This window comes from Quercus lobata, chromosome 8 (assembly GCF_001633185.2).
Source record: "Quercus lobata isolate SW786 chromosome 8, ValleyOak3.0 Primary Assembly, whole genome shotgun sequence".
Taxonomy (NCBI): Eukaryota; Viridiplantae; Streptophyta; class Magnoliopsida; order Fagales; family Fagaceae; genus Quercus; species Quercus lobata.
This window is the reverse complement of record NC_044911.1, coordinates 38,848,901-38,874,306: the sequence shown is the minus strand read 5'-3', so window position 1 is coordinate 38,874,306 and position 25,406 is coordinate 38,848,901. Positions and strand designations below refer to the sequence as shown.

At 33.7% G+C, this 25,406-nt stretch overlaps 2 protein-coding genes across 3 annotated transcripts in view; both read right to left on the bottom strand.

The window, feature by feature from the left end:
- Positions 1 to 8,494: 8,494 nt before the first annotated feature.
- LOC115955096 lies at positions 8,495 to 10,307 on the bottom strand. Its single transcript, XM_031073148.1, has 2 exons — positions 10,062 to 10,307; positions 8,495 to 8,872 (listed from the first exon to the last, which is right to left on the bottom strand). The coding sequence occupies exons 1-2, from the start codon at positions 10,231 to 10,233 to the stop codon at positions 8,589 to 8,591; spliced, it is 456 nt and encodes a 151-aa protein (XP_030929008.1). The 5' UTR covers positions 10,234 to 10,307; the 3' UTR covers positions 8,495 to 8,588.
- Positions 10,308 to 12,116: 1,809 nt separating this feature from the next.
- LOC115956096 (two pore calcium channel protein 1A-like) overlaps positions 12,117 to 25,406 on the bottom strand; it is a 33,425-nt gene continuing 20,135 nt past the window's right edge. The window contains exons 11-24 of one of the 2 annotated variants that reach the window (XM_031074562.1): positions 24,649 to 24,721; positions 22,259 to 22,324; positions 22,015 to 22,158; positions 19,667 to 19,724; positions 18,299 to 18,406; positions 17,988 to 18,051; positions 17,439 to 17,607; positions 16,941 to 17,005; positions 16,629 to 16,719; positions 15,602 to 15,688; positions 14,599 to 14,676; positions 13,056 to 13,093; positions 12,851 to 12,956; positions 12,117 to 12,639 (exon numbers count right to left, since the gene is read on the bottom strand). In XM_031074562.1, coding sequence (XP_030930422.1) covers positions 12,872 to 12,956; positions 13,056 to 13,093; positions 14,599 to 14,676; positions 15,602 to 15,688; positions 16,629 to 16,719; positions 16,941 to 17,005; positions 17,439 to 17,607; positions 17,988 to 18,051; positions 18,299 to 18,406; positions 19,667 to 19,724; positions 22,015 to 22,158; positions 22,259 to 22,324; positions 24,649 to 24,721 — 1,126 coding nt within the window. In that variant the 3' untranslated portion in view covers positions 12,117 to 12,639; positions 12,851 to 12,871. The other variant, XM_031074563.1, reaches the window with a different exon arrangement.

The window sequence follows — 25,406 nt, the reverse complement described above, 5'->3', positions numbered from 1 at the left end:
AGTTAATATCCACAAAAGGAAGGATTCTAAGAAAAACAAGAAGAAAAAGAAGAACACTCAAAAGAAAAGCATGAGTTTAGAGGAAGAAAAATATATTCAATATGAGAGAATGCCAATAACTCTAGTTGAATATCTTCCTAAGGAATTTCTTCAAAATCATTCCGAGGATGAAATGAAAGAGGAAGTTGTGCAATGTTGCATGGTTTCAATTGATGACAATGAACGAGAGGTAGATGAAGTAACTTTGCTTCCAGGCCAATATTTGTCATTACCACAAAAGGAAAAATTAAGCCAAAATGCAAAAGATGATGTTTCTAAAGGGAAAGAAGGCAATTCCTCACAACCCTTGTCACGTAGACTATGCGTTTCATGTTTGGCATGCATAATGTTTAGTGATGAGGACTTCCAGCTTGGGGAAAATTTTCAGAATCAGTTTTTATATGTCAAGGGCACAATTGGAGATGTATGGTTATCAAGAATCCTATTGGATTATGGATCAACTGAAATCTTCTCCCTTATAAGACATTCAAGGTAATGGGGATGAAGTCCAAACAATTGTCCCCATCCAGCTTGAGCATTCAAAGCTTCAACCAAGTTGGACAAAGAGCCATGGGAAGCATCTCATTAAAAATGGAAATAGGAGAATTGTATTCTAAAACTCTTTTCCACGTAATTGATGTTGATACTTCCTACAACGTGTTGTTGGGACGCCTTTGGGTACACACTTATGGCATAATCGGTTCTGCATTTCATCAATGCTTTAAACTTTGCGATGAAGATGGAAATGTGAAAACGGTGTACACTGATCCTAATCCTTTCATGGGAGAAGAGGCAAATTATCCTGTTGCCAAATTTTAAGCAACAACCATCCTTATGCATCTATCCAAAACTGTTTTCTAAAAAAAATAAAAAAAATAAAACAAAACAAAAACCAACCAAAATTAATGAAAAAATAAACATATAAGCACCAAAAAGAACAAGAAGAAGAAGAAGGAGAAGAAGAAGAAGAAGAAAGCTACACGTCCAGAAAAAAAAGAAAAAAAGAAAAGAAAAGAGGAAGCCAACACAATAATAATAGAGAAAGAAAAAAAAATCAAAGGAACAAAAGAAGCAGCCAACACGTTGGAGACTTGGAGGTAAATTCCAAGGGTATTTTTGGAATCCCTCCCAGATTTCTCTCCATTTTGGGGTGAAAATTTTTCGGTGAGCTTGGGGAGAAAACACCTAGGTCTCTCCATTTATTTTCCTTCCTCCTCACTCAACCAAACACACTCTAAAAAAGTTTTTCTTCCTATTTTCTCTCCAAAGTTTTCCATCCACCTCATTTCACATCCAAATAAACACACCCTAAGTCTCAGCTAACTAGGAATTAAGCATTCCCTTATAGGCAAAGGTACAATAGAGTTAGGAGCTCATCAACTTAACAAAACCAATATGTAACTAAGTTGCTCCCATGCTCATCCTTAGTCCCCTCGAGGGGAACTTGGTGGGTAACTATTAAATTTTAGAGTATGGAATGTGGTAACCATGTAGTTGACGATCATAATAGTTGAAGTGCATATCGATGCCAAATAGGAGGTATAAGAATAAACAATATTAGGTCTTGTTTGGTAGGAGAATTTTGTTTTTGTTTTCAAAACAATATGAAAACAATTTTCAAAAAATCGAAAGTAAAACTAGTTTTCAGATAATAATTTTTACATTATATGTGTTTGGCTCCCACTTTTAAAAACAATTTTCAAAATACTAAAAACAAAAAATAATGATGTTTGGGAGACCATTTCTATTTTTGATATATTTTTTTTAAAAGTTTACAAAAAGTAATGTGTAGAATTTGTAGATTACCCCTTTTTTTTTTGATAGTGATAAGGGGATAGAGCTCATGTATTTTATTAATATTCTTTTGGATAATGATCAGTTTCAAATTTGGAGCATGAGATTTTTTTTTTTTTTGGTAATAAAGATAAGCTCTTTAATTTAAGAGATAGAAGAGTTTGGACAAATTTATGGGATCAACTGTTTTCATTTTATTTACAACTATGCCATTAAAAACGTTTTATGTATCTTGAAAACACCATCTCAGTTGTTTTCAAAATCCTGGCTTGAACAAGGAAAATATGATACAATTTTTCGAAAACTGTATATAGAGAACATCAACCAAATAATATATTCAAATGTGAGACCCACATTTTATGATTTGCAAAAAAAAAAAAAAAAAAAACTATATTTAAATCCTCTTACCAAATAGGCCCTTAAATACTATATTTTTATATATATATATATATATATATATAAGAACTTTTATTATTTTAAATTGAATTTGATACATACTATATATATTAATAATGATTGTTTTCTTGAAAATTTCACCCTTGTGAATATTTGAATCTAAGAAATCTAAACTTTCCTTTTTTATTCTATCTTTTGAGGGAGGGGGAGTTCCTAATAGGCCTTTTCACTAGTTGGAATCTTGGGCCATGCCCTTCAAATTTATAAAAAAATTAAGGACAAAGTTTAGCTACAAAATCGGTTGTAGTCCAAGACTACAATTTTACTTAATATCTTTTTAGTTTTTATTGAATGTGAATTTTGACAAATTCACCATTGGATTACATCTTCTTCTTATATACTTCATGCTTGCAAAATTTTTAGAAAATTAAAAATTAATGGCCATGTCATCAACTACAAAGGTTAGACTCTTTTGTAGTTGTACTCTGGTTTTGTAATGTAATGTATTATAAACCCGATTTAAAATAATAGTATTACTATTTTCGGATGTGTTCTAATAAATATTATTGTTTACTAAAATAAAATAGTCATGTCATCAATAAATGATTTAAATTGCAAGTTTTTATAATTTAAAATTATGTATAAAATATAAGTTTATAGATCATATAGTAAATAATATCTGATTGATACCAAATTTGACATGTGTATTAAAAGCGCAATGAATATGCAATTAAAGGGTTAGATTTTCAAAATATGTAGTAATATTTATTTTATTGAGTAAAGTTGTAGCCTTATGCTACAACCAATTTTGTAACTAAGTTGTCCAAAAATTAATTTTTTTTGTAGAAATATAATTAGATTTTTTTTTATAGAATTTTTAAAATATATCATATTTTTTTATTATATAAAATTGATAATTACAACGGTGAGAAGAATTTAAACTTCGAACATTTGTGTCGTAAACATTACATAAAGTAAGTTGAGTTATGAGAGTGTTTGAATCGTATTTTAGTATGTCTGTTGGCATCTTGAAGTCGTGAGATATGAGAATACCATTTCTATGTTTTGTAGGGTACTAGTGTCGTGTTGCCAAATGATCTGACCAAAATATTTCCATCAAACAATTCGACAAGTTTGTGACTGTCTACGACATGTGAACATAAATAAAGCTATTGGTAACCTTCACAAAATTGTTTGGTTAACTTCTTTTGAAGTAGGAATGTTTGCAACCGGCCAATTGGCCTATTTCGGAAAACTATAGTATACTATAGATATTGTCACTTTATATGTATCTTGTTTCGTTATCCAATCAAAATAAAAGGATAAAATTTTGTATGGAGATAAAGGCTAAACTACAATAATTATAAATTATAAAAATAAAATCACACCACACCACACCATATTTTTGGTGCGATGGTCATTCCACAAGTATAAGTGCTTGTGAGGTGTGGGGGACAAGGACCGAAATTCAATTCTCCACTTCAAATACATATACACTTAGATTAAATAAACTTGAACAAATTTTCAATATTTTAGGATTAATGCTTCTTCCTCTCATATCTTTTTTTTTTTTTTTTTTTTGAATCCTCTTCCTCTCATATATACTATCATAGATTTTATTATTGGGATCCAATATTATGTGCAAGAATGGTGTATTGTTTTTGGAATAATTACTCAAGCAACTTCAATACATGTGACCCCTACCTCTTGGACCAAACAGATTTGATTGAGTAATGCAAGATATGCTACAAATTTTACTTCATAAATTTTATAAATTGATATGTTACTGTGGGGCCAGAGAATTTGTGACCCCGACCCACTTTGCATTAGGGCCCAAGGCCCAAGCCAAGGAGAGACATTGCCGAGGACATCTAACGAAAGTCCAAAAGGCCTAGATATAGCCGAGGACGATTCTGTCCTCGGCATCCCAAAGCGCTCCTAGAAGAAAGGACGAGTACGGTATAGGAGCCGTGCATGGAAAAGCTAAACACCACCGCATTGATGAGGAAAGGACCCCTGAACAATGTGGCGACAAAGGACAAGGGAAAGGCTACCATTACTACAATTAAGTACTCTGCGCCTGACAGAGCAATACTTTTCAACTTTTACAACTACTCCCAACCACTTTGGGTATGGGTTGATAGAACAAGTATCAGCCCTAAAAAACTGAACCTACACGTGGACGTTGGAAGGAGGGTAAAGGCTAGTATAAAAAGGAGAAGGAAGCAATCCAAAAAAAGAGGAGGAGAGCCAAGAACTAGAGCCTCCCAGGCTGTGCCGAGGAGAAAATCTTCTTGGGCAAGTGCGATTCACCCTTGTGCAATTACCATGAATATCATGAGTAGCCTCTGTCCGGTGACCAAGGCCTAACCTTTTCGCCCACTCTCTACAAATTTATTGTTTGGGCTTTTAATGTTCAAACCCAATAAACCAATTTGGGGTCGTTACAAATTGAGTCCTTACAATTGGCGTCGTCTGTGGGGATGGCTTGTGCGTTGGCACAAGCAGCGGTTAGTCATGGTAGGACCAAACTCCTGTCCAACAAAGGTCTGCGAAAGCTCCTCCGTCATTTCCAGCAGCGTGGGGTTGTCGTCTTAACTCAGCTCCCACTCAAGGCTGCACTTCGAAGTGCCAGTGGCACGGGCAGTTCTAGGGGCTTCCAACATCAAGTTTATGCCCCACACATCTCTGTCAAGGGGCTAATCCTCGCGGGTCCAGTAGCCCGATTCACCGAATTCCTACGAGTTTTGGACAGAACCAAGGTCTTGCATGGTCCTCGGACTCAAACCTATGGGGAAACCAACTACTTCAAAAAAAATATAAGTTTTGGATAGAACCAAGGTCTTGCGTGGCCCTCGTACTCAAACCTTTGGGGAAACCAACTATTTCAAAAAAATATAAGTTTTGGACAGAACCAAGGTCTTGCATGGTCCTCAGACTCAAACCTATGGGGAAATCAACTACTTCAAAAAATATAAGTTTTGGACAGAACCAAGGTCTTGCATGGTCCTCGGACTCAAACCTATGGGGAAACCAACTACTTCAAAAAAAAATATAAGTTTTGGACAGAACCGAGGTCTTGTGTGGTTCTCGGACTCAAACTTATGGGGAAACCAATTACTTCAAAAAAATATAAGAATATAAGTTTTGGATAGAACCAAGGTCTTGCATGGTCTTCGGACTCAAACCTATGGGGAAACCAACTACTTTAAAAAAATATAATTTTTGGACAGAATCAAGGTCTTGCATGGTCTTTGGACTTAAACCTATGGGGAAACCAACTACTTCAAAAAATATAAGTTTTGGACAGAATCAAGGTCTTGCATGGTTCTCGGACTCAAACCTATGGGGAAACCAACTACTTCAAAAAATATAAGTTTTGGACAAAACCAAGGTCTTGCATGGTCCTCGGACTCAAACCTATGGGGAAACCAACTACTTCAAAAAAATATAAGTTTTGGACAGAACCGATGTTTTGCATGGTTCTCGGACTCTAACCTATGGGGAAATTAGTCACTAGAAAATGGCTTAGGTCTCAGACAAAATGGAAATCTCGCGCTGTCCTCGGATCCCCAGCTCTAAGGAAACTAACGCAACCGAGTATTTAGACCCGGTACAGTCATATCTCGGTCCTCGGACCGGATGCCAAAAAAGGTTAGGGCTATGAATGTTGTCAGGAACATGGCAAAGCACCCTAGTGCTTGGCAACTCTCTCGAGTAGTTCATTTTAGGTTACCCATCCTCGGATGATCACCCCATATGCAATATAGAGCATTCAGCTGTTATCTCGGTTAGTCTTATTTGGTTAACCTACTTCAAGTCGGTATTATTGTGCCCGTTAGTTTTAATAAGTTCAAAGTGATAGCTCTTTGTTAACAAGGGTTTCGGCCCTAAGTATTGTTTAAAAGAAAAGGACACCAGTACATCCATTCACAAAATAATTATTACAGAAAAGAAAGAACACGTAAAATGGGATAAAGTCATCTTTTATTAGATAAAGAAATAGTACAGCGTACAATAAGGGGCTTAAACAAGCCTATACCAAAAGCTAACTACAGAAGCAAAAAGAAAAAGATACAGGGGAACGATAAATCCTTCAAATGTGAAGGAAGAGAAGAAGAAGCAGAGACGCCTGGGTGGCACCAGTGATGGAAGAGAGGAAGAAGTGGGGATGCCTAATCCCCGTATCAGCTCTGACTCCCATCAAGCAAGTGTCATATTAGCAGCACTAGAGAGAGAGCAGATGGTACTAACGATGAGAAACCTCAATGCTGTTGCATCAAAAATCTGATGCGACCTCCACCTACTTTGGATTTTGGCTAAGGAAGAAGAGGCTCCTTTCCTGCCTTATGAAGGGGAAGAAATGTCTTGAGTCTTTGTCTCCCTTGCCCTGACCGGGCCATTTTGAGTCTCTGGGAAACCCAATACTTCTGGAGAGGGTGTGGTCCCTTCATCCCCATCTTGGCCTTGACCATATCACCCCCGAAGGCTCAGTCACACTGGTAATGGGGACTATGGGCACAATTGGAGGGTTAAGGATTTGAAAGGCTTAAAGGGACTACAAATAAAGAAAATGACCCCTCACCGTGCTTCTTATATAGGGGGCAGGCCTGATGGCATTTAATCTATACAAATCTCCAAGAAAAGCTACAAACGAGATAAGTCTCGCCCAACTCCCAATGCCGTCTTCAACCGTTGGATTTGTGTCGCTTCGTAAAGAAAACTTATTAAAAACGCGCCTCGCGCACCAAAACGGTAGGAACGCGATGTGAGTAAAACTAAAGGAATGTCTCATAACCAGGAGCATGTCCCAGGCAAATGAAGAGGCACCGGCATTGATGAAGGACAAGGCTGGGCAAGCCATTACATAAGCCCAACATCACCAAAACCCTCTTCTCTGTCCGAAGGGCCGGACAGCAGGATTTTGAGGGGTTATTGTGGGGCCAGAGAATTTGTGACCCCGGCCCACTTTGCATTAGGGCCCAAAGCCCGAGCCGAGGAGAGACATTGCCGAGGACATCTAACGAAAGTCCAAAGGGCCTAGATATAGCCGAGGACGATTCTGTCCTCGGCATCCCAAAGTGCTCCTAGAAGAAAGGGTGAGTACGGTATAGGAGCGGTGCATGGAAAAGCTAAACACCTCCACATTGATGAGGAAAGGACCCCTGAACAGTGTGGCGACAAAGGACAAGGGAAAAGCTACCATTATTGCAATTAAGTACTCTGCGCTTAACAAAGCAATACTTTTCAGTTTTTACAACCACTCCCAACCACTTTGGGTATGGGCTGATAGGACAAGTATCAGCCCTAGAAAGCTAAATCTACATGTGGACGTTGGAAGGAGGGTAAAGGCTAGTATAAAAAGGAGAAGGAAGCAATCCAAAAAAAGAGGAGGAGGGCCAAGAACTAGAGCCTCCCAGGCTGTGCCGAGGAGAAAATCTTCTTGGGCAAGCGCGGTTCACCCTTGTGCAATTACCAAGAACATCATGACTAGCCTCTGTCCGGTGACCAAGGCCTAGCCTTTTCGCCCACTTTCTACAAATTTATTATTTGGGCCTTTAACGTTTGAACCCAATAAATCAATTTGTGGTCGTTACAAATTGAGTCCTTACAGTTACCATTCACAAAAATTAATTAAACATCTATTTATTATGTTATTAAAATTGCAACAATAATGTTCATTGTCACGTAAGTTTTTCAATTTTTATTTTTATTTTATTTTATTTATTTTAGTAAAACTTGTAGTACCCTTTAAAATTCTCCAATTCAAAATTCTTGCTCCACTAAAATGGGGATTTAAAGGGAATAGAGAGTTGTCTACATGGATTGTAGGTAGTAGGGCAAGTCGGTGAGGGAATAATTGAGTAAGCCTAATTGGAATGGAAATTTTTTATACTTGATTTAAAATGCGTATCTTCAAATTTGATCCAAAATCAACCTCTAGGACCCCCGGGTCCCCACTCTTACAATATGATCACTTAGATACCCAAAAAAAAAAAATATATATATATATATATATATATATTGATATCAATTCAATTATTATCAGAAGCCCAAACATAGAATATCTATTTGTTGTTTGGGTTTGTCAAGCTTGAATTACAAACTCATATAGTCATTTGTATGATATATATATATATATATATATATATATATGTATACACAAATACAAACTAAACAACTGTACGTGAAATCCCAAGTAGTCATTGACTGATCGACATTCATAAATTTTGACGTACATAAATATATCCTAATTTGACTTCAATATATAAAGAAACACACACAGCATCCCCATCTTATTATTCTTATTCACCATATATAGCTCATGTATTGACCTAGCTAGCTAAGCTAATTTGTAGCTAGCAGGTTAGCTCAAACTTCTCAAACCACTTGAGGAATCCTAGAGCAGCATCTCTTGCCTTCAATGGTGGAGGCGTTTCTGGAGTGAGTGGCTCAAACTCAGCCTTCCATTCAGCGAGACACATCTCATTCTCTTTTCCTTCCACAGGAATGAATGAGAAGGTGACCCTATATGGATCGTACATCCTCCTCAAGTCACCTCCGATCACACGGTATGTCACGGACTGCCCCATCTCCACCTTCTCTATCTTCTCAGTTGATTCTTTCACGTAGTTGCTGATGGCTGCGTGCGTCCACCACTTTTGCATCAGAATTTGCATCCATTTTTATATTACAATGTAAGTGCACAAAATTATATACTCTTTTTTTTTTTTTTTTTTTTTTCATGCATGAAATGGTTTTTATTTTTTATTTTTTTTGGTTCTCAAGTTTAAGTTAAAGGTGGAAGGTGATTCTGATATTAAACTTGAATTCAAACTTGCAATAATCTTGTTAAGGAGCTTTCGATAGTTATGATTTGTATAAAATTCATATTCCTTTTTTTTTTTTTTTTTTTTTTTTTTTGGAATTGATTTTGTACATGTCATCTTTCTATTAGAGATTGAAACTTATAAGGCTCAAAATATATTTGAAGTCCAAACTTTTTTCTTATTTTCTATATATAAATATTAGTAAGTGATAGATTATATTTTAAATTTACTTTTCCTCATTACTAAGAAAATTTTAAAAATATAAACATTAAATCAAACATAGAATTTAAGGCAAGTTCTGAAGCAACTTTCATTTGGGGACGAATAGGATATGAATAGGTATGGACTTGAGAAATAACTTGTTTATGTTCTTTTTTTTTTTCTTTTTTTTAAAATAAAAAATTTAGTAAACAAGTTAAGCTTAAGTTTAAGCTTGACTATTACATGATCCAATCTCAAATCTAATAATGTATCCATCAATAAAGTCATGAATATAAAGCTTGATTAAATTATATTACAACATTAATTATATGTTTAAACGTATAAAAATATACTTATATAGACATTATATATATATATATATATATACACACACACTTGATATTGGATTTTTTAAGTTAGCAAGTAAATTCATATATATCAAATTATTATTTGTAATTTATTAATAATATAAATAACCTATTTCATTTTCTATGAATCTAATTTTTTTTTTTAATTCATACACAAAATCATTTTATTTACTTAATTCAATTAATATAATTTCAAGTATAGTTTATTTGTTAATTACTAGTATAGTTATGTGAAGTGGTTTTACTACATATGAAAAAAGAATATGGTAATCAAAATAGTTCATGAACAACTTTAAGTTAGTTCAACTAGAAAATGAACTAAAATTGCATATATAATCTAGTTTGTTAATGAGCTCGAGCAACTTCGCTCGGTTCTTTTAGAAAGGGTGACATATAAATCAAGCTTGAGAAAGACATATATATATATATATACCAGGGCCAAGCTTAAAAAGCCTCAAACTTTCGGGGCTGCCATCTCCTTGGATGTATTCAGCTTGGGCAAGCATTTCAGGATTTATTTTGCTGATAACTTCATTGTCTCTGTACATTTCCCATGCCTTCTCAGCAGGGATGTTGAGCACCACTTCCCCTTTCATGCTCCTCATCTCTCTCTCTCTCTCTCTCTCTTTCTCTCTCTCTGAGGTTTGTCTTGTTCTATGATGAGGATGGGATGGGATGGGGGTCTATATAAGGATAGATGACTAAGAGATGCTCTCTCCGGTGGAGATTTAATAATTAGAAGTACCACTCAATGAAGCCACATAACTCACTCTCTTTCTCTCTCAATTATATACTTCAACTATATAATCACTTGACTTTCTAAGTTTGTTTTAACTTGTTCCCATAATGAGTAGTCATTAATAAGTTAAATAGATGGTAAAATTTACTTGAGATTTTATATAGGTTTCATGTCTAAGTTAAAGATTACTAAATATTTAAATATGAGTTGTAACGCACACTTTTCAAAAAATAAAATACACATTAATAATTCATTAGTTTACATGCACAAATTCATTATGGTTGTGTGTATATATATATATATATATATTTTTTTTTTTTTTTAATGTGTACAGTTTGACTTTATTTGTTTTTAAAATGTATAAAAATATTATTTAATAAATCATTGAATGTATCTTAACCACTACTCTTAGGGAATTCATTAACAAAATCTTTTTTTATATTAAAAGACTCAACATATATGTACTAAACAAGAAAAATGACATCTTGATTAAATTGTGTTACTCTATGATGATTTTTTTTAGGCTTTTTGTAAACTTTTTATGATTTTAGTGATATAGTATTACCCACCATTCACATATAGGGATTGTAAATTTCTAGACAGTTATATATATATATTGTTATCTTTTCCTTTTAGTAGAAATAGACCTATTAAGAGTTCGAATTGCAAACAATTAGAAAATTAGGGTTTTGTTTGGGTCTAGTGTCATGTGTACTAGACCCGATAGGATGCTACCATGTGTCCAAGAAGTGCCATGTGGCAACATCCCATCAAGTCTACTATAAACTGAACCTAAACCTCTCCCCTAAAACTATAGGTTAAATTAGTGTTATTGAAGCATCAAGATTTATTAGTTTAAGACAAAGTTCAACATAATGTAGATTCTTTTAGCTAGTTATCCTAAGATGTTTTATTGATAGATCATGAGATCTAGGAGTTGGTGCCTATAGATTCTCTTAATCGTCCTACAAAATACGGATATGCAAAAAAGAAAATTTCAACAAATGGAGTCATTTCATTTCAAAAGTAGATGCTAACCTTCATATCTACCTATATTTTTTTTAAAACAATTGATGCTCCAAGCCTTGTGTGGTGTAGTGAACGTGAAGGGATTCCACTAATTTACTAATAATTGACAATAATGCGTTGGCCCCTTCCAATTTGTGTTGAATATATATATATATATATAGAGTATAAAAACGCCTCTAATCTCATGGAGTCAGTTTCCTCTAGTGGCTAAAAACAAAAACAAAAAGGTAAAAACCATTTCGTAGAAGCTTTTGGAGGAAAAAAAAAAATAAAATCCTCTTTTAAATAATTTAAAAGAGAAAAGGCAGCCAAGAATATAAAATAGAATTTAGGAGTTTTTTATAAATTAAAAAAACGATTTACATGCTAAATATGGTGCCCCTGCAGCTCAGCTCAAACCCGTGCCCTCCCCTTACTCCACCAAGCACTTAGTCCCTAGAGAGATCCCGACTCACCCAAATGAAGCAGTGGTGGGCTCAGTTCTTCTCGTATAGCCAAAATATCGTATAATTGGTAATAGTACCGCACCAGCTAGCTACAAGCTTTATAAGGCCCTCGTCATGGGTTTGACTTGATATAATAAACCATTAATTATTTTTAAAACCAAAATTATATAGCTCAGTTAGTGAATAATGGATCAAGCACAACATCTTTGAATATGTAAGAAGTTGGACCATTTTCCAAAAAGTTAGACAGCCCTCTTTATAATTTGCATTAAAATAAAATAAGATTAAGATGCTGGATAGCATAATATAGGCATACAAAAAATGCTGTGGCATCCGCACATGGCATTATGTGAATTTCCTTTCCCCTTTATTCTTTATAGGCTTTGCGTAGTCTACCCTCAAAAGTTGAAACAATAATCACTTCCACTGCTAAATATACTTTCCTCACATGTACAAACAATAATACAATATAAAACTATAACAAAAACAAAATGTAGTTGCACAACTTCTTGTAATCAAACTCTGTACCCAAAAAAAAATAAAAAATTTGGGGGGAGGGGGGGCTTTTGAAGAACATAAGCTGTGTAGGCTAACAGAAATTAAGCTGCCTGCCAAAAAGGAGAACCTGGTACCAATGGCATGAAAAACAAAGAGTGTGTCTGCTGCTCACTATTTAAAGCAATTGCATGGTTCCTTCCAGGACGAATCACTTGAAAAAATTCTTTTGCTTTGCTAACTACTAAAGAGTAAAGGCTAAATACCCCAAAGCAAGGGCAAAACGGCTTCAAAATTTTTCTCTATAGTTCACAAAGATATAAAATGGTAACAGGTTAGCTATTGCAATGGAAAACAAAAAATTGTCAAAAACAGAGTTATAATGAGAAATTTGTGAAGTTCTAACTTGTAATTCACAATAGCAAATCCAATGGGAAAACAAAATGTTGCTTTTCAGTCTTATAAAGTGATCAGATCTTGGTAAAAAGATTTTGTGAGGTCTAGTTCAGTTACCACAAGTGGAATGAAGCAAATCTATGGGTTGGGGGGCTCTTTATCGAGCTCTGCACTCAACATATGATGAAGAAGGAGATCAACCCTCTGGCTCCGTGATTTTGTACTGCACCAAGCCAAAAGAACAAGACAAGGTAGCTGTTAACGTCCAAAAATGGATGCAAATAGAGCTTTGCAAATCTTTAAACTAGTTCACCATACATACCCAACAGATCGTCGACGATCCTTTCTGCCTTGTACTTCCTAGATTGAAAAGGTAATAAAATAATTATATGATTTAAATATTTTCATAGAACTATAAGTATAAACTGGTGAGGGGATCAAAAACATTGGAGACTATGGTGACAAGAAAGAAAGACTAACACAAACAACAACCAGTTCAAAGCAAGAAAAACTCTAATTATGGTCAATAAGATTTCATTTCAAATAATGAGGGTTGGTGCAGCTTAAATGTATGATGGTAAAAAAAAGTAAAAATAAAAAAGGCTCCTACTAATAACAACAGATGATTAGTTTAGGAAATTAATTCTAATGGAAGTGATAAGTTCTGTGGATAACAATAATGATTTATCTATTGCTAATAAAAAGCAAAGAAGCCATTACTTTGCCAATTTTGTTTTGCAAAAATATAGATATCAAGTAACTTTCAGAACGTATATATGGCAATGCTGAGCAATGTGGGCAAACTTCCATCTTAATCATTTCTGAAGCCTGAATAAATAATCTAACATGGTCCTATTAACATCATTGAAAATTTGAGCAACATGCAAAACAACCTAACTTAGGAAATAATTGCAACTTCAATTTTAAAACTTTTGAATTGCCTGCATTATCTCTGCAGTGTTGCCATACAAGTGGATTAATAATCCAAATCAAGAGGTATCTTGAGCTTGTATGGACAACAACCCATGTAACTTTTCAAAAAAATGTTCCTTTAAAATTGATTAGTCAGATAGTTAATGAAAGCCTGAAAATGACAAGTTAGATGCTAAAATCAAATCATGATGCAATATTTTTTTTTTCATGAGTTGTGTCTTCATCTTAACCAATTATAGGATTTCACAACCCAGTAACATGATAATCAAACAATTTTCAAAATATATTTATAAGTAATTACAAAATAAACCCCAGAGCCTGGTATTAGCGTCAAACTAAACCTAAAAGTTTTGATTGCACTAATGTCAACCCTATAATCTTAAAAGTGTTACAATGTGCTCTTAGTAAGTCTTTGAATTTGTTAACTAAAAATAATGGAAATCCATATAAGTTGTACTTAGAATTTATCTAAGCAATAAATATTCTACACGAGAGTTGCAGATGGTATTTTGGCACAAAACAAAATTCAGAAAACGGTTTATTTATATGTAAAACCTAATCAATAAACACAATTTAATGAAGATGCCATCATTTTGTAAGTTTGTACTGTCATTTTATCGTTCATGTGAAAGGCCTTTAGCCCCCAAATAGCTCTCAAGTGCAGTTTGCTTGAATTTCTAATATCTCTAGTTAATCAAACCTCAATGAAGATCTAGATTGCAACAATTTTGAAACTAAAGGGTGGATATTGATGGAATGAGAAACTTAAGAGTTAATTTGAAAATCACCCTAGAATTATAGGAGGATTTATGTAATTTTCTTAAGTGAAAGGGAAATCATATAATTGCATCATGCTCACATTTTCAAGAGATGGACCTGGCTGCATAACTTTAATTTTCTATTATAATAATAAGTGCAGAACAGCTACCAACCTTATCCTGTTCTTCAAAATTTTCTGATGACTCGAGATCCATTTCAGCAAAGAATGCCTCCAATACAAAAGCTACAATCTGAAATTACATGAAAAACAAACTCTAAAGTTAATCTTCATTTGTTTGGGTAATAAATACACAATTGTTTTGAAAAGAGGAACACATCATGTCAACAGGACATTATAAAGCAAACCTAAAGCAATACAATTCACAAAAATTGCAAGCTAAAAGAAGCAGAATAAATAAACTCTACATTAGATCATGCTTCTAAAGCCCAAATCAAACTACAACTGCCTAAAAAATAATGATATCAGATCGATAACCGAGAGCTCAATATCATTAAAATGTATAATTGTTTCTTTCTCTCAAAATTACCCACATTAAGCAAAGGGGCATCTTTTCCAAGTAGAGCTTCTTCATTTACTAAACAAATAAATTTAAGATTAAGACAACAATGCCACAGCAGCAGAGGCTTCTCATATTCCAAATTCCCGATAAGAAAATCCTTAAAATGTTAAAAGTAAGTCATTCTCAACAACCCTGTTTGGAGTCACAGGTAAAATCTTTAGGAAGGAATCAGGGCCCCTAACTTAGCCAAACCAAAACTGTTCTTTGTTATGGGCTGACCCTTGTGAAGTTACTATGTATGAATGCTTCATACATAAAGGTAATTACTGTCACTCTCTATGTGAAATTTTAGCAAACAAAACTGTAATGACATATTTCAAGTTTGGTTTTAGTCAATTACTGAAAATCTGTTTTTGCAGCATCTTATTCAAGAAACAACGTTGCTCTACCTCATAAATTGCAAAACAATCAAATGGCAGGCATTTTGCTTCTGCAACACATGGAGAAAGGGCCAATAAGCTTTAGCTCAAATGGCACCTCCTTCTCCTGTAGTGGGTTCAGACCACACTAAGTGCTTGTGTAACTTATTAATTTTAAAAAACATATAGGCAACATGGTTGGAAAAAAAAATGGAGCAAAAGTTAATAAAACTTACCAAATTTAAAAGCAATAAGACAGTTATTAAGTAAAAGCTGACAAAGTAAGTGAGGCTCCATGCAGTTCCTGTTAATTCCCGGTAGCTCTGAAATGATGAATGGCAATTAAAAAAATGACACAAAGTGTAGGTTACAATTATAGTTCAATTTTAACTAATTGAACCATAAAAGTAATAACATAGGATTAACGAAGAACTGCTGATAACAACTTAAATATGCCTGAACCTCTTCTATAGTCCAAATATTAGTTGTCTGCACTACATGCGGTTTACTGACATTTTAAATGAACAGATATTTTGTAGGGTGGAAAACAAATGCTTTAGTGCTAAGCTAGTAACTCTACTGAACCAAAAAAGGATTCAAGCCTTGATGCTGGGACAGACACAATGACATGGATCATACCAAGTAACTTGAACACTTTGAAGGAGAGAGAATTCATGTTAGATACAACACTTTCCCATCATGGCATGACATGCATGAACAGAATTGTGCCCAAGAATATGGTTGCATCTCTGTGACTCATAAGAACCAATTGTTTGATTGAGTTTGGGTTGTGACAGGTTCCCACAAGATCAGTTCTCTTATGTGGGAGTTTCTACAAACCATCCACTAGGTGGAGCCTAAATAAAATCCATGGGTCCCATGTGGGATCAAAATGCATGGATTGTCTAGATCCGTGCAATCTTTGCGATGCATTACAGATCTAGTGGTTGTAGTTTGCAGATTTCCAATTTGAATTTCAGGTAGGTTCAGAGTAGCCAACCCATTAACAGCTCCCTCATAAAGAACCCCAAATCTTCAGTCAACATGGAGGTACAGTCAAGAAAGCCTAGCTTCTCATGATCACATTTCAAAAAAAAAAATAAGAGAGAGAAAAAAAAAAAGGGAAAATCCCAGCAAGCATTCCATGAGGACATAAATCATAGAAGAATAGCCAAACAGACAGTATCATTCACTATGTAGAGAAAGATGATCATTCAGGATAATATAATTCAACAAAAATTATAAATAAAACAGTAGTTATACCTGCATCCATGCTTGCCAGTTTCCCATGACCAGTAAATTGAAAAGTGTCACCATCCCATTTGGATAGTCATTGAAATTGAAAAGTAAATAGCTGATTTTGTTAAGAAAATTGTTTGAGGAAAATGACATTTGTTGCAATTAAATCTTTGCAGAAGCAATAAACAATTTACAAAATGATTGAATATTAATATCTAATAGAATTTTCCTATAATAGCCTTTTATTATCAATGTAAAACAGAAAGATATCACAATTATGCCATGGCTGGATAAAATGAAACCTTAGAAAATAGTTTATTAATGAATATAGGATACTCATCATCTGAAAGATCAGTCCCGTCCAAACTGGCATTTCCAGCATTGACAATCCCACCAAAGATCTAAAAATTAGAAGAAAAAAAATTGGAGAATGTTTTAACAGTAACATAAATGGGGAAATATTCAATATTATACATGGATATAGCTTATCAGATGTCTAAAAGACATGCTGTATCAAATGATAAGGACCTATAGATTAGAATTATCAACCTTCAAAATGTGACTGATGGAACATTTAAACTAGGTCTAAATCAATTAGGTACAAAATTGACCCTCCACACCATATATTAAATTTTAAATCTGTGAAGACACATAACAGAAACTTGAGTATTTCCAAACATATGCTGAAGAAAAATTGTATAAGTACAGGTTAGACATATTCCATGTACTTCCATTTAATATAATAGGGAAGCACAGATTGGTGAAGAAAGAAGAAGAGCATCTTTATATTAGTCAATTACATTCTTTGAAAGCAAGCAAGAGAAAAGAATTTACCTGTACACCAAGAGAGCAATAAATACATAGGACACAAAATATGGTTCCAAGGTATGGCATCAAACTTGGTATAAGGGTTATGAAAGTGGCAATGAAGGCACGGTAACGCTTGACGTACATCAGCAGCCTTATCAATCTTAACATTCTTATGAGGAGAAGGTAGCGAATCCTGTTAACATTAACAAAGGAGAAAAAATTGTAGATGAGGAAGTGCTTTAAAAGCTATGATAAACCATAAAATTCCTGTATCAAATTTATCAACTTAATGTTCTGTGGACATCAGAGGAAACACAGGTCTGTGGTATGATCACTGGTGTTTTCCTATAAGAAACATGTAAATATCATTAAGAAGTATCCTACATTGACAGCAATTTGATGAAGTCAATGGGGAGGTCATGTAAAGATCATCCAAAAAATTGTCATCATGCCTAGACTAAGATTTTCATATTATGTAAAAACTCAATAGCAAAGAGCTAGGACAAATGCAGAGGCAAAATGACGAACTCTCATGTAAAGAAGAAAAATATTTTTAAGAAAAATATTCCCTACCACTCGCCATTGGAAAGGAAAGTAAGTCCTTGAGGGGCCACAAAAGTCAAGGTTTCTCCAATAACTGTAGACATAAGAATCATCAATCAATAGCAATATAAATGGAACAGAGAATAACACAAACCAAAGAAGTGAATGATGTTTATTCCATATAATAATCAAAAGGGCCAATTAGCAATAGCAGAAGTTGTTTCTATAGACAATTCCATTTATCAAATTTAGCAATATTGTTATGATGCCTATAAGATTGATTTGTAAAGAAATTGCAATAAATAGTACTACAAAGGGATTTTATTTTCCAATCTGATTACCTATTATCCAAGTGATCATAAAATCAAAGCGGTTTTGACCATCCCTCCAATAATTCTCAAATCCAAATGAATATATTTTTAAAGCCATTTCCAGCATATATATCCATCCTGTGGGATAAAAAGACAAAATAAGAAAAAGAAGAAGAAAAAGCCACCTATTAATTTCAGAAACAGAAACTAAGATTAGTCTATATAGCACACATAATTTGGAGTAATGAGACCAATCAGGTAATAAAGAGCAAGTTAATAAGTACAACATTTCTAAAGGAGTACCAACACTGAAAACTCTCAAAGCAGAAAACAGACTTCTAGCCCAAGTCAGAACATGTATAGTAGTTTCTTTTTCACTTACCATCACTACCAAAGACTATTACCCAAGATTATCAAGTATTTCCTGTTAAGCGAGCATGCATCAATAAGTTTAATAGTCAGTCTAGCAGCAATAGAGACTGCCAACACTGCCATCAATAAGTTTAGCTATTATTCAGAATGCTCCTTTGCCTGAGCACGTGTGTGTGTGTTGTTGATGATGTGGGAACCACAAGCAACAATTTATTTTGTTTTAGTTTTATTTCTTTTTGGACATTAATTAAAATTTTATTTTATTTAGGCCCCAGTACTCAATTAGGTTAATTAGTATTTTTATTTAAAGCTTAGTGTACTTCTATCATTCAATAAGTAGGGTTTCCTATGCTAATTAGAATTAGGATTTAGTATTCCTATATAAGCAAACTATTGTACTCCTTTCAAGGAGATGCGATTTTGATGAATGAAAGTTTCTTTCGGTTTTTTGTCTGGTGCAGACTCCTAGTGGCTTTTTTTCTCACATGGTGCTGACTCCAAGCAAGCCTAGGAGCTGATTCCTAGGTTCCTATCCTTTATTTTAATTTTATTGTTCCAAAGTTCTAGCTTGACATACTTCAGTGTGTTTCTCATCTAGCATTCGTATGTTGCACTTTCCCTCACATGTGATCTAAAAGACCCTAAGCATAGCCTTCGTTCAAATATAATACACTTATGCTTCTGGATTGTGCCTAAAAAGGTATCAACATTCAGGAAGGCCATCAATATTGGTTCCAAACATCAATGCTGATGATTAGAACAGAATTGACCATGTCAACCGTTGAATATCACTGACATAACTACCAAGGTCAAGCTAATTGTAACAATGAAAATCCTTTAATGGACAATATTAGCAGCCAACCATGAATAGTGGCTGAAAAATCTATGTTGTCTTAATTTTCTGAATCTACAGATATGCAAATGCTAGACTTGCATCAACTCAGAAGTTTAGACTATAGATTGTTAGTTTAGCAATAATTCACACATGTACATATGAAGATAAGTTGATCCACAGCAAGCACTTACCAAAGACAAACTCTACCTTTTGCCACACCTTTTGAGCAGAATTATTTTCTATATCAAGCTGCAACAAAATAAGCGTTCCACATTAGCATGATTTATAAATGTCAGGACAAAGGTACATGAGCCACTTGCCAATTAATTGTTCTGGATCCAGTAATCAAGAAACCAAAAGCACAACTCTATTACAAAAACAACTCTATTAATAGTTTGGAGTGCCATTGAGTATCAAAGTGTTCAAGAAATGAATTTAAATATTTGATTCTTGGTTCTGTCAAATTTTTTGTTTTGACTTGCAAGAAGGTCAGAGTATCTCCATTAATGGAGCATTGATTAGAAAGGCTTCCTCAGTATTTTCTGAGAACGTTAGAGGGAAATATTACTTTTCATTTAATGCCAAAAGATTCATATTAATGGGCTCTCTCTCAACATTGATTAGAAAGGTTTCTCACTCCTTTCTGAGAATGTTAGAGGGAAATATTACTTTCCTTTTAATGCCAAAATATCCCTATTAATGGCCTCATCTCTCACTTTAGTAAGTGTGCTGGAGCCTTTCTATCATCCTAAAGAATTGACATTGGTATTATAGTTTGAAACCAAATAGACCAGGTATCAGATGGTAGACATACCAACAATTTTCTTATTCTAAAACCTAACTGAAAATGATGACATGTAAAGAGTAGTGGAAATGGCTGTTCTTAAGGTAAATAAATCTGGAACACTAACATCATTTAGGATGTTGACCCAGAATCAATTGACAAAAATGACTGGTAGAATATTTCTGACATCATATGTGCAATTAGCACTTAACTAGGTGCCTTTGTTAGTTAACATGTAAAAGCATTCCTCTTCTAAGACTCGATTGTTGTGGGGTCTGGGATTTAATCATTCAACAGTGACACATCCACAGCTGACAAAATATGGGAAAAAGAATTTCCCAGCACTGTAATCATGGGCAACTCAAGCTGCAAACTCGTTGCAATCTAGGCCAAAAAAGGAGTACAATTTAGAGGATGCTTCAGCTGAAAATGGCATGATCAGTACTTGATGTCATGTTGCTTGCAACTTGTTTATTAATTTGTAGAAACAAGTAAAAATTCACCAACTATCCTAGGAATATGGAGAATTATGAGGATGTAGTACAATTTTTCCAAGAAACTTGCAAATTATTATTATTATTATTATCATCATTATCATTTACTTCTTGTTGTCAACCTTAGTACATTATTAAACATTTACCCCTTACTATGGGTATATTTCGTAGACTATAATAGACACTATAATGTAATAATTATTCCTATGATTTATCTATTTTGTAATTTAGTTATGTTTTTATTACAAAGAATAGTCATTCTTTATGAATGACTATTTTTTAAAAAGAGGAATAACTTTCATCTCTAAGTGGGTTGTAATAGCTTTTCCTTAGTAGGTGACTAGGTGCAATAATTTCTAAAATTAATATATTTACAAATATACAAACATTCCATATACACATAACAATTACAAAAATAATAAATAATAAAAAAATAACCTCTCTCTCAAATTTAAAAAATATTCCTTTTTAAGAAAAATAATTGAATAACTAAGATATTTCCTAATGTTACAACTTACAATCAAATGTATGAATATGTTTAGTTATTTCATTACAACACATTTTATTTTTAGTAATAAAGATTATCATCACTGTTGTAACTCTATTCAGTGTGCCAAATGTGCCCTATGTAAACACTACTCATAGCAATCATCATCCTCATTATTATCTCATTTACAATCAAATGTATGAATATGTTTAGTTATTTCATTACAACACCTTTTATTTCTAGTAATAAAAATTATCATCATTGTTGTAACTTCATTCAATGTGCCAAATGTGCCGTATGTAAACACTACTCATAGCAATCATCATCCCCCATTATTATCTCATTATCTTTAGTATCTACGGTTATTCTACCAGTATAAAACCCTAAAACAAAGAATAATATACATACTCAAAATAATAAATTCACAGAGACGTGTTAACACACTATGTCAATAATAAAATTGACAGAAAAATAATTATAACCATTTGAATTCTATTTCATTTGAAACATGCAGTGATGGAAAAATAAATTATTTTTACACCACAATGATGAACTTTGACAACAAATAGCATCTAGAAATTACATCCTTATTGAGTCAATGCAAGTTTATTCATAAGCACTAAGATCATACCACTAAAGGCATCAAACAAGAATATTAAAGCGGAACTTTAATTCATAAATATCAAATAAATCCAAGGCAATGAACCCTATATATGTTGACCACACCACAGTGGCAAACGTAAAGCACCAGCTCTATTAAAATAGAGATCATACCGTTGTTTCCACAATAACAGCAAACAGATTCAGTACGAGAATGAAGGATATAATGTATCCAAATCTAGGACTCCGCACAAAGCCTTTCAACTTTTTAGAGCAGGGTGAATTATAGACTGATGGAAAATATTCAAAGCAAGATTCCTGCAACCAAAATACATAGTATCAAAGATGCAATATAAAGCTCCTTGTCACTCAAAAAGAAGCTTACTGATGTTTCAGATTTGGGGCATTTCGGACTTACACACTCTTCCTTCTGGAATTTTAGAGCAATGGCATTGCAAAGGTCAGAAAATTCATTTAGGTTTATCTACAAGTCAAAAGATGAAGTTTAGCAAACAAATCAGAAAAATACACATACAAAAAATGATCGTAACCATAACATTTTTCTTCTACAATGTCCATCTCTACTAAAAAACAGTTTAAAATACAAGGAAAAGAAAAATCAAATTTTGTTGTTCTTTCAAATTATTAGGTTGCACTACTTGTAATCCTGTTGACCAAAAATAATCTGTTTACCACTTGTAATGATTTGCATTCTAGAATTGTTGTTGTTGAAAGATAAATGATGTGAGAACATTGAATCTCAAGCAAAGGCAAAAAGGGTCATGCAGTGGTAAGCAAATGGTAGACTTGGGTGAATGATGAAGTAGGTTGAGTTATCACACTATTCTCTTTACCCTTCCAGCACAACTAGAAGATCAAAATTTAATATCAGGGTGTCAAAATTTTATTTTATTGAAGCCTCTATGTTAGGAAGGAAGAAAAGTGAATGAAGCAAACAGAAAGGAAGAAACATTAGTCGATAACCAGTTTTCAAGTTTTGTAGTTGGGGAAAAAAGGAATGAATAAGTTTCACTTAGCCCCACTATGCATCATCCAATTGATCCAAAATTCAGGAAGCGATCGTGGATCATAGCAGGATCCTATCTGATATCTGTTAACATAGGACTCAGATTACCTTACTCAAACAAAAGGATAATTCTTCAGAATTATCCTTTTGGATTTACTATGGGAAGGCCAAATAATGAGATGAACACAAAGTGTCTTTGCAATTTCACCAATTTAACTGCATCATATATCAAAAAAATTAATACAAGGGTATAATAATAATTAAAACTCTCTTTCTTCCTTATCATAATTCTCTTCTAACAATCAAGGGCAAGTTTCATCCTTCTTCCAGGCTTTCATCCCTAGTACCAGACAAGGGAAAGTGACATCTCTGTCTCTAACTTTGTCCTTTACACATTTTAATCCTTATTACAAAACAGAAAAATTTAGGTCCCACCACAAATCAGTAATCAGAAAAGGCTAGAGATCAATAACATATAGCAAAGTGTTGATTCTCGATGTCTAGGGTCTAGGCAAGAATGGATAATGAAACTCTATCATAAGGTTAGAACGTATTTAAGGATCACCCTTTTTTTACTTATTTGGATGTCTAGGCAACTAATAATTTTAATAAAAGAATTTGATCTGGTTACTAAGCACTAAAAATAAACAAAGTTCCTAAAAGGGGGTGGATATGCCCCCCCAGCATTTAGGTTTTTGAGCATAAGGTGCATTAATATTTAGATACAAAATATTGTCTAGGAACCAACAGTATAAACAACAAAATACAAAATTAAACCAAAAAAAGTAAATCTCACATTCTCTATCCTTATTATATTCTAAAATAAAAATGATCTAAAATAAAAACTAGAGCAAAATATATCTTAGTCCCAAAAGGAGACAATGCAGGAAAGACTACAATGGCTTATGGAAGATGGTTCTCAGAATTGAAGTCTAGGCCATGCATACTTCCCAAAAAGGTTATCAAAATTGAGATACCATAACAAATCTAAAACGTAAAAAATGCAATGGATTAAAGAAAACCAAGGCATGGAAGAGCAATACACACCACAGTGATAATGGTCAAGCAATCGTGTTCTAGCAGAGAGAGAGTGGTAGAGCAACAAATCAGACAGAGAATGAAAAGATAGGAGGGCGAATGTGTAAGATGAAAAAGTTATACTTTGGATAGTCAAAGAGTATTAAATGGGGTATCATTGTTACTTTTGTAAAAAAAAGTTTCCTTTTTTTCTTACTTATCCAAAAAAAAAAAAGATAACTATCCTGGTCTTGGGAATGTGAATACCCACATCTTTTCAAGTAAACCCATATTCCTATAGAAGTGGGGTTTATGGGGATCCAAATTCCCTTGAGCTATTTGCATTCCAATAAGGAATCTTGAAAGATGACCCAAACCAAATGCCTTCCTTATATGTATTTCTAGATATGGGAGGCAAGGCTGTTATCTTGCCTAAAATGGAAACAAAATCTGCTTGTTATGAAATACAAGAAGCACTCTACAACCAAAGTGTATTCTTCCTTATATTCATAAACATTACAAACTAAATATCGAAGTCTTATGTGCATTAGTAGGTGCTGTATACATTTGCTAGCAAACATATCCATGACACCAAAAACAGAAATGATTAAATTTAGCAAAATGACTAAGTGAAATTTTTTTACACCAATGATGGATTGTTCAAACAGTTGACAAAGAAAAGTTTTGAACACTAACAAAAAATAAAAATAAATATCACTAGAATTTAGTTTAGTCTAACCAAGAGCTTAAGTAAATGGACATACCTTGAAATCATGACTATCATCCAGCTCATCAAATATCAACTCAAATTCTTCTCTTGATATTTCTGGCAAAGTCCTACAAGAAAAATATATAAGACATCCTTCAAGATTCACAAAATCAACATCACAAGTGACCTGGCACAAACCAGAATGATGCAAAAACAAAAGTAAATAACTAGAAACATAAAGATAGAGAAACTATGAGTCAACACCTAGGCTTTCTAGTAATCAGCACCTAGCATGAGAAAACTTCTAGGAGTCAGCACTTAGGGTTGGTTAGAGTCAGGACTTAGGGTTGGCTAGAGTCGGCACTAGACCAATGGGATGATTTCAACTGAAATTTTGTTCATCAAAATAATCCTCCTCAAAAAGATTCCAACACCTTGTTATATAGACTACTAAAGTCTAACTAAAATAGGTAACCTTGATTGACTTATTACAAAAATACCCTAGACTAAATAAAAATACTAACAAACCTAATTTAATACTAGGGCCTAAAATAAAATTCGATCGACTCCAATAAGAAATAAAACTAAATTAAAATAAATCTTTGTTTGTGCTTCCCACATCAACAAGCTAGCAGCACGATTAATGAAACCTATGATAAATACAAGAACCTTGATTTTATACAAAAAGTTGATCTCTTGAAGAAAGAACCAATGCAACAACATTTGAAATGCACAGGTTAATAGTTTCTTTGTTAGATCATAGATCCACTGTTGTAAAAAGGATTAAAATGATGAGTAGTTCTTTTTTTAGAT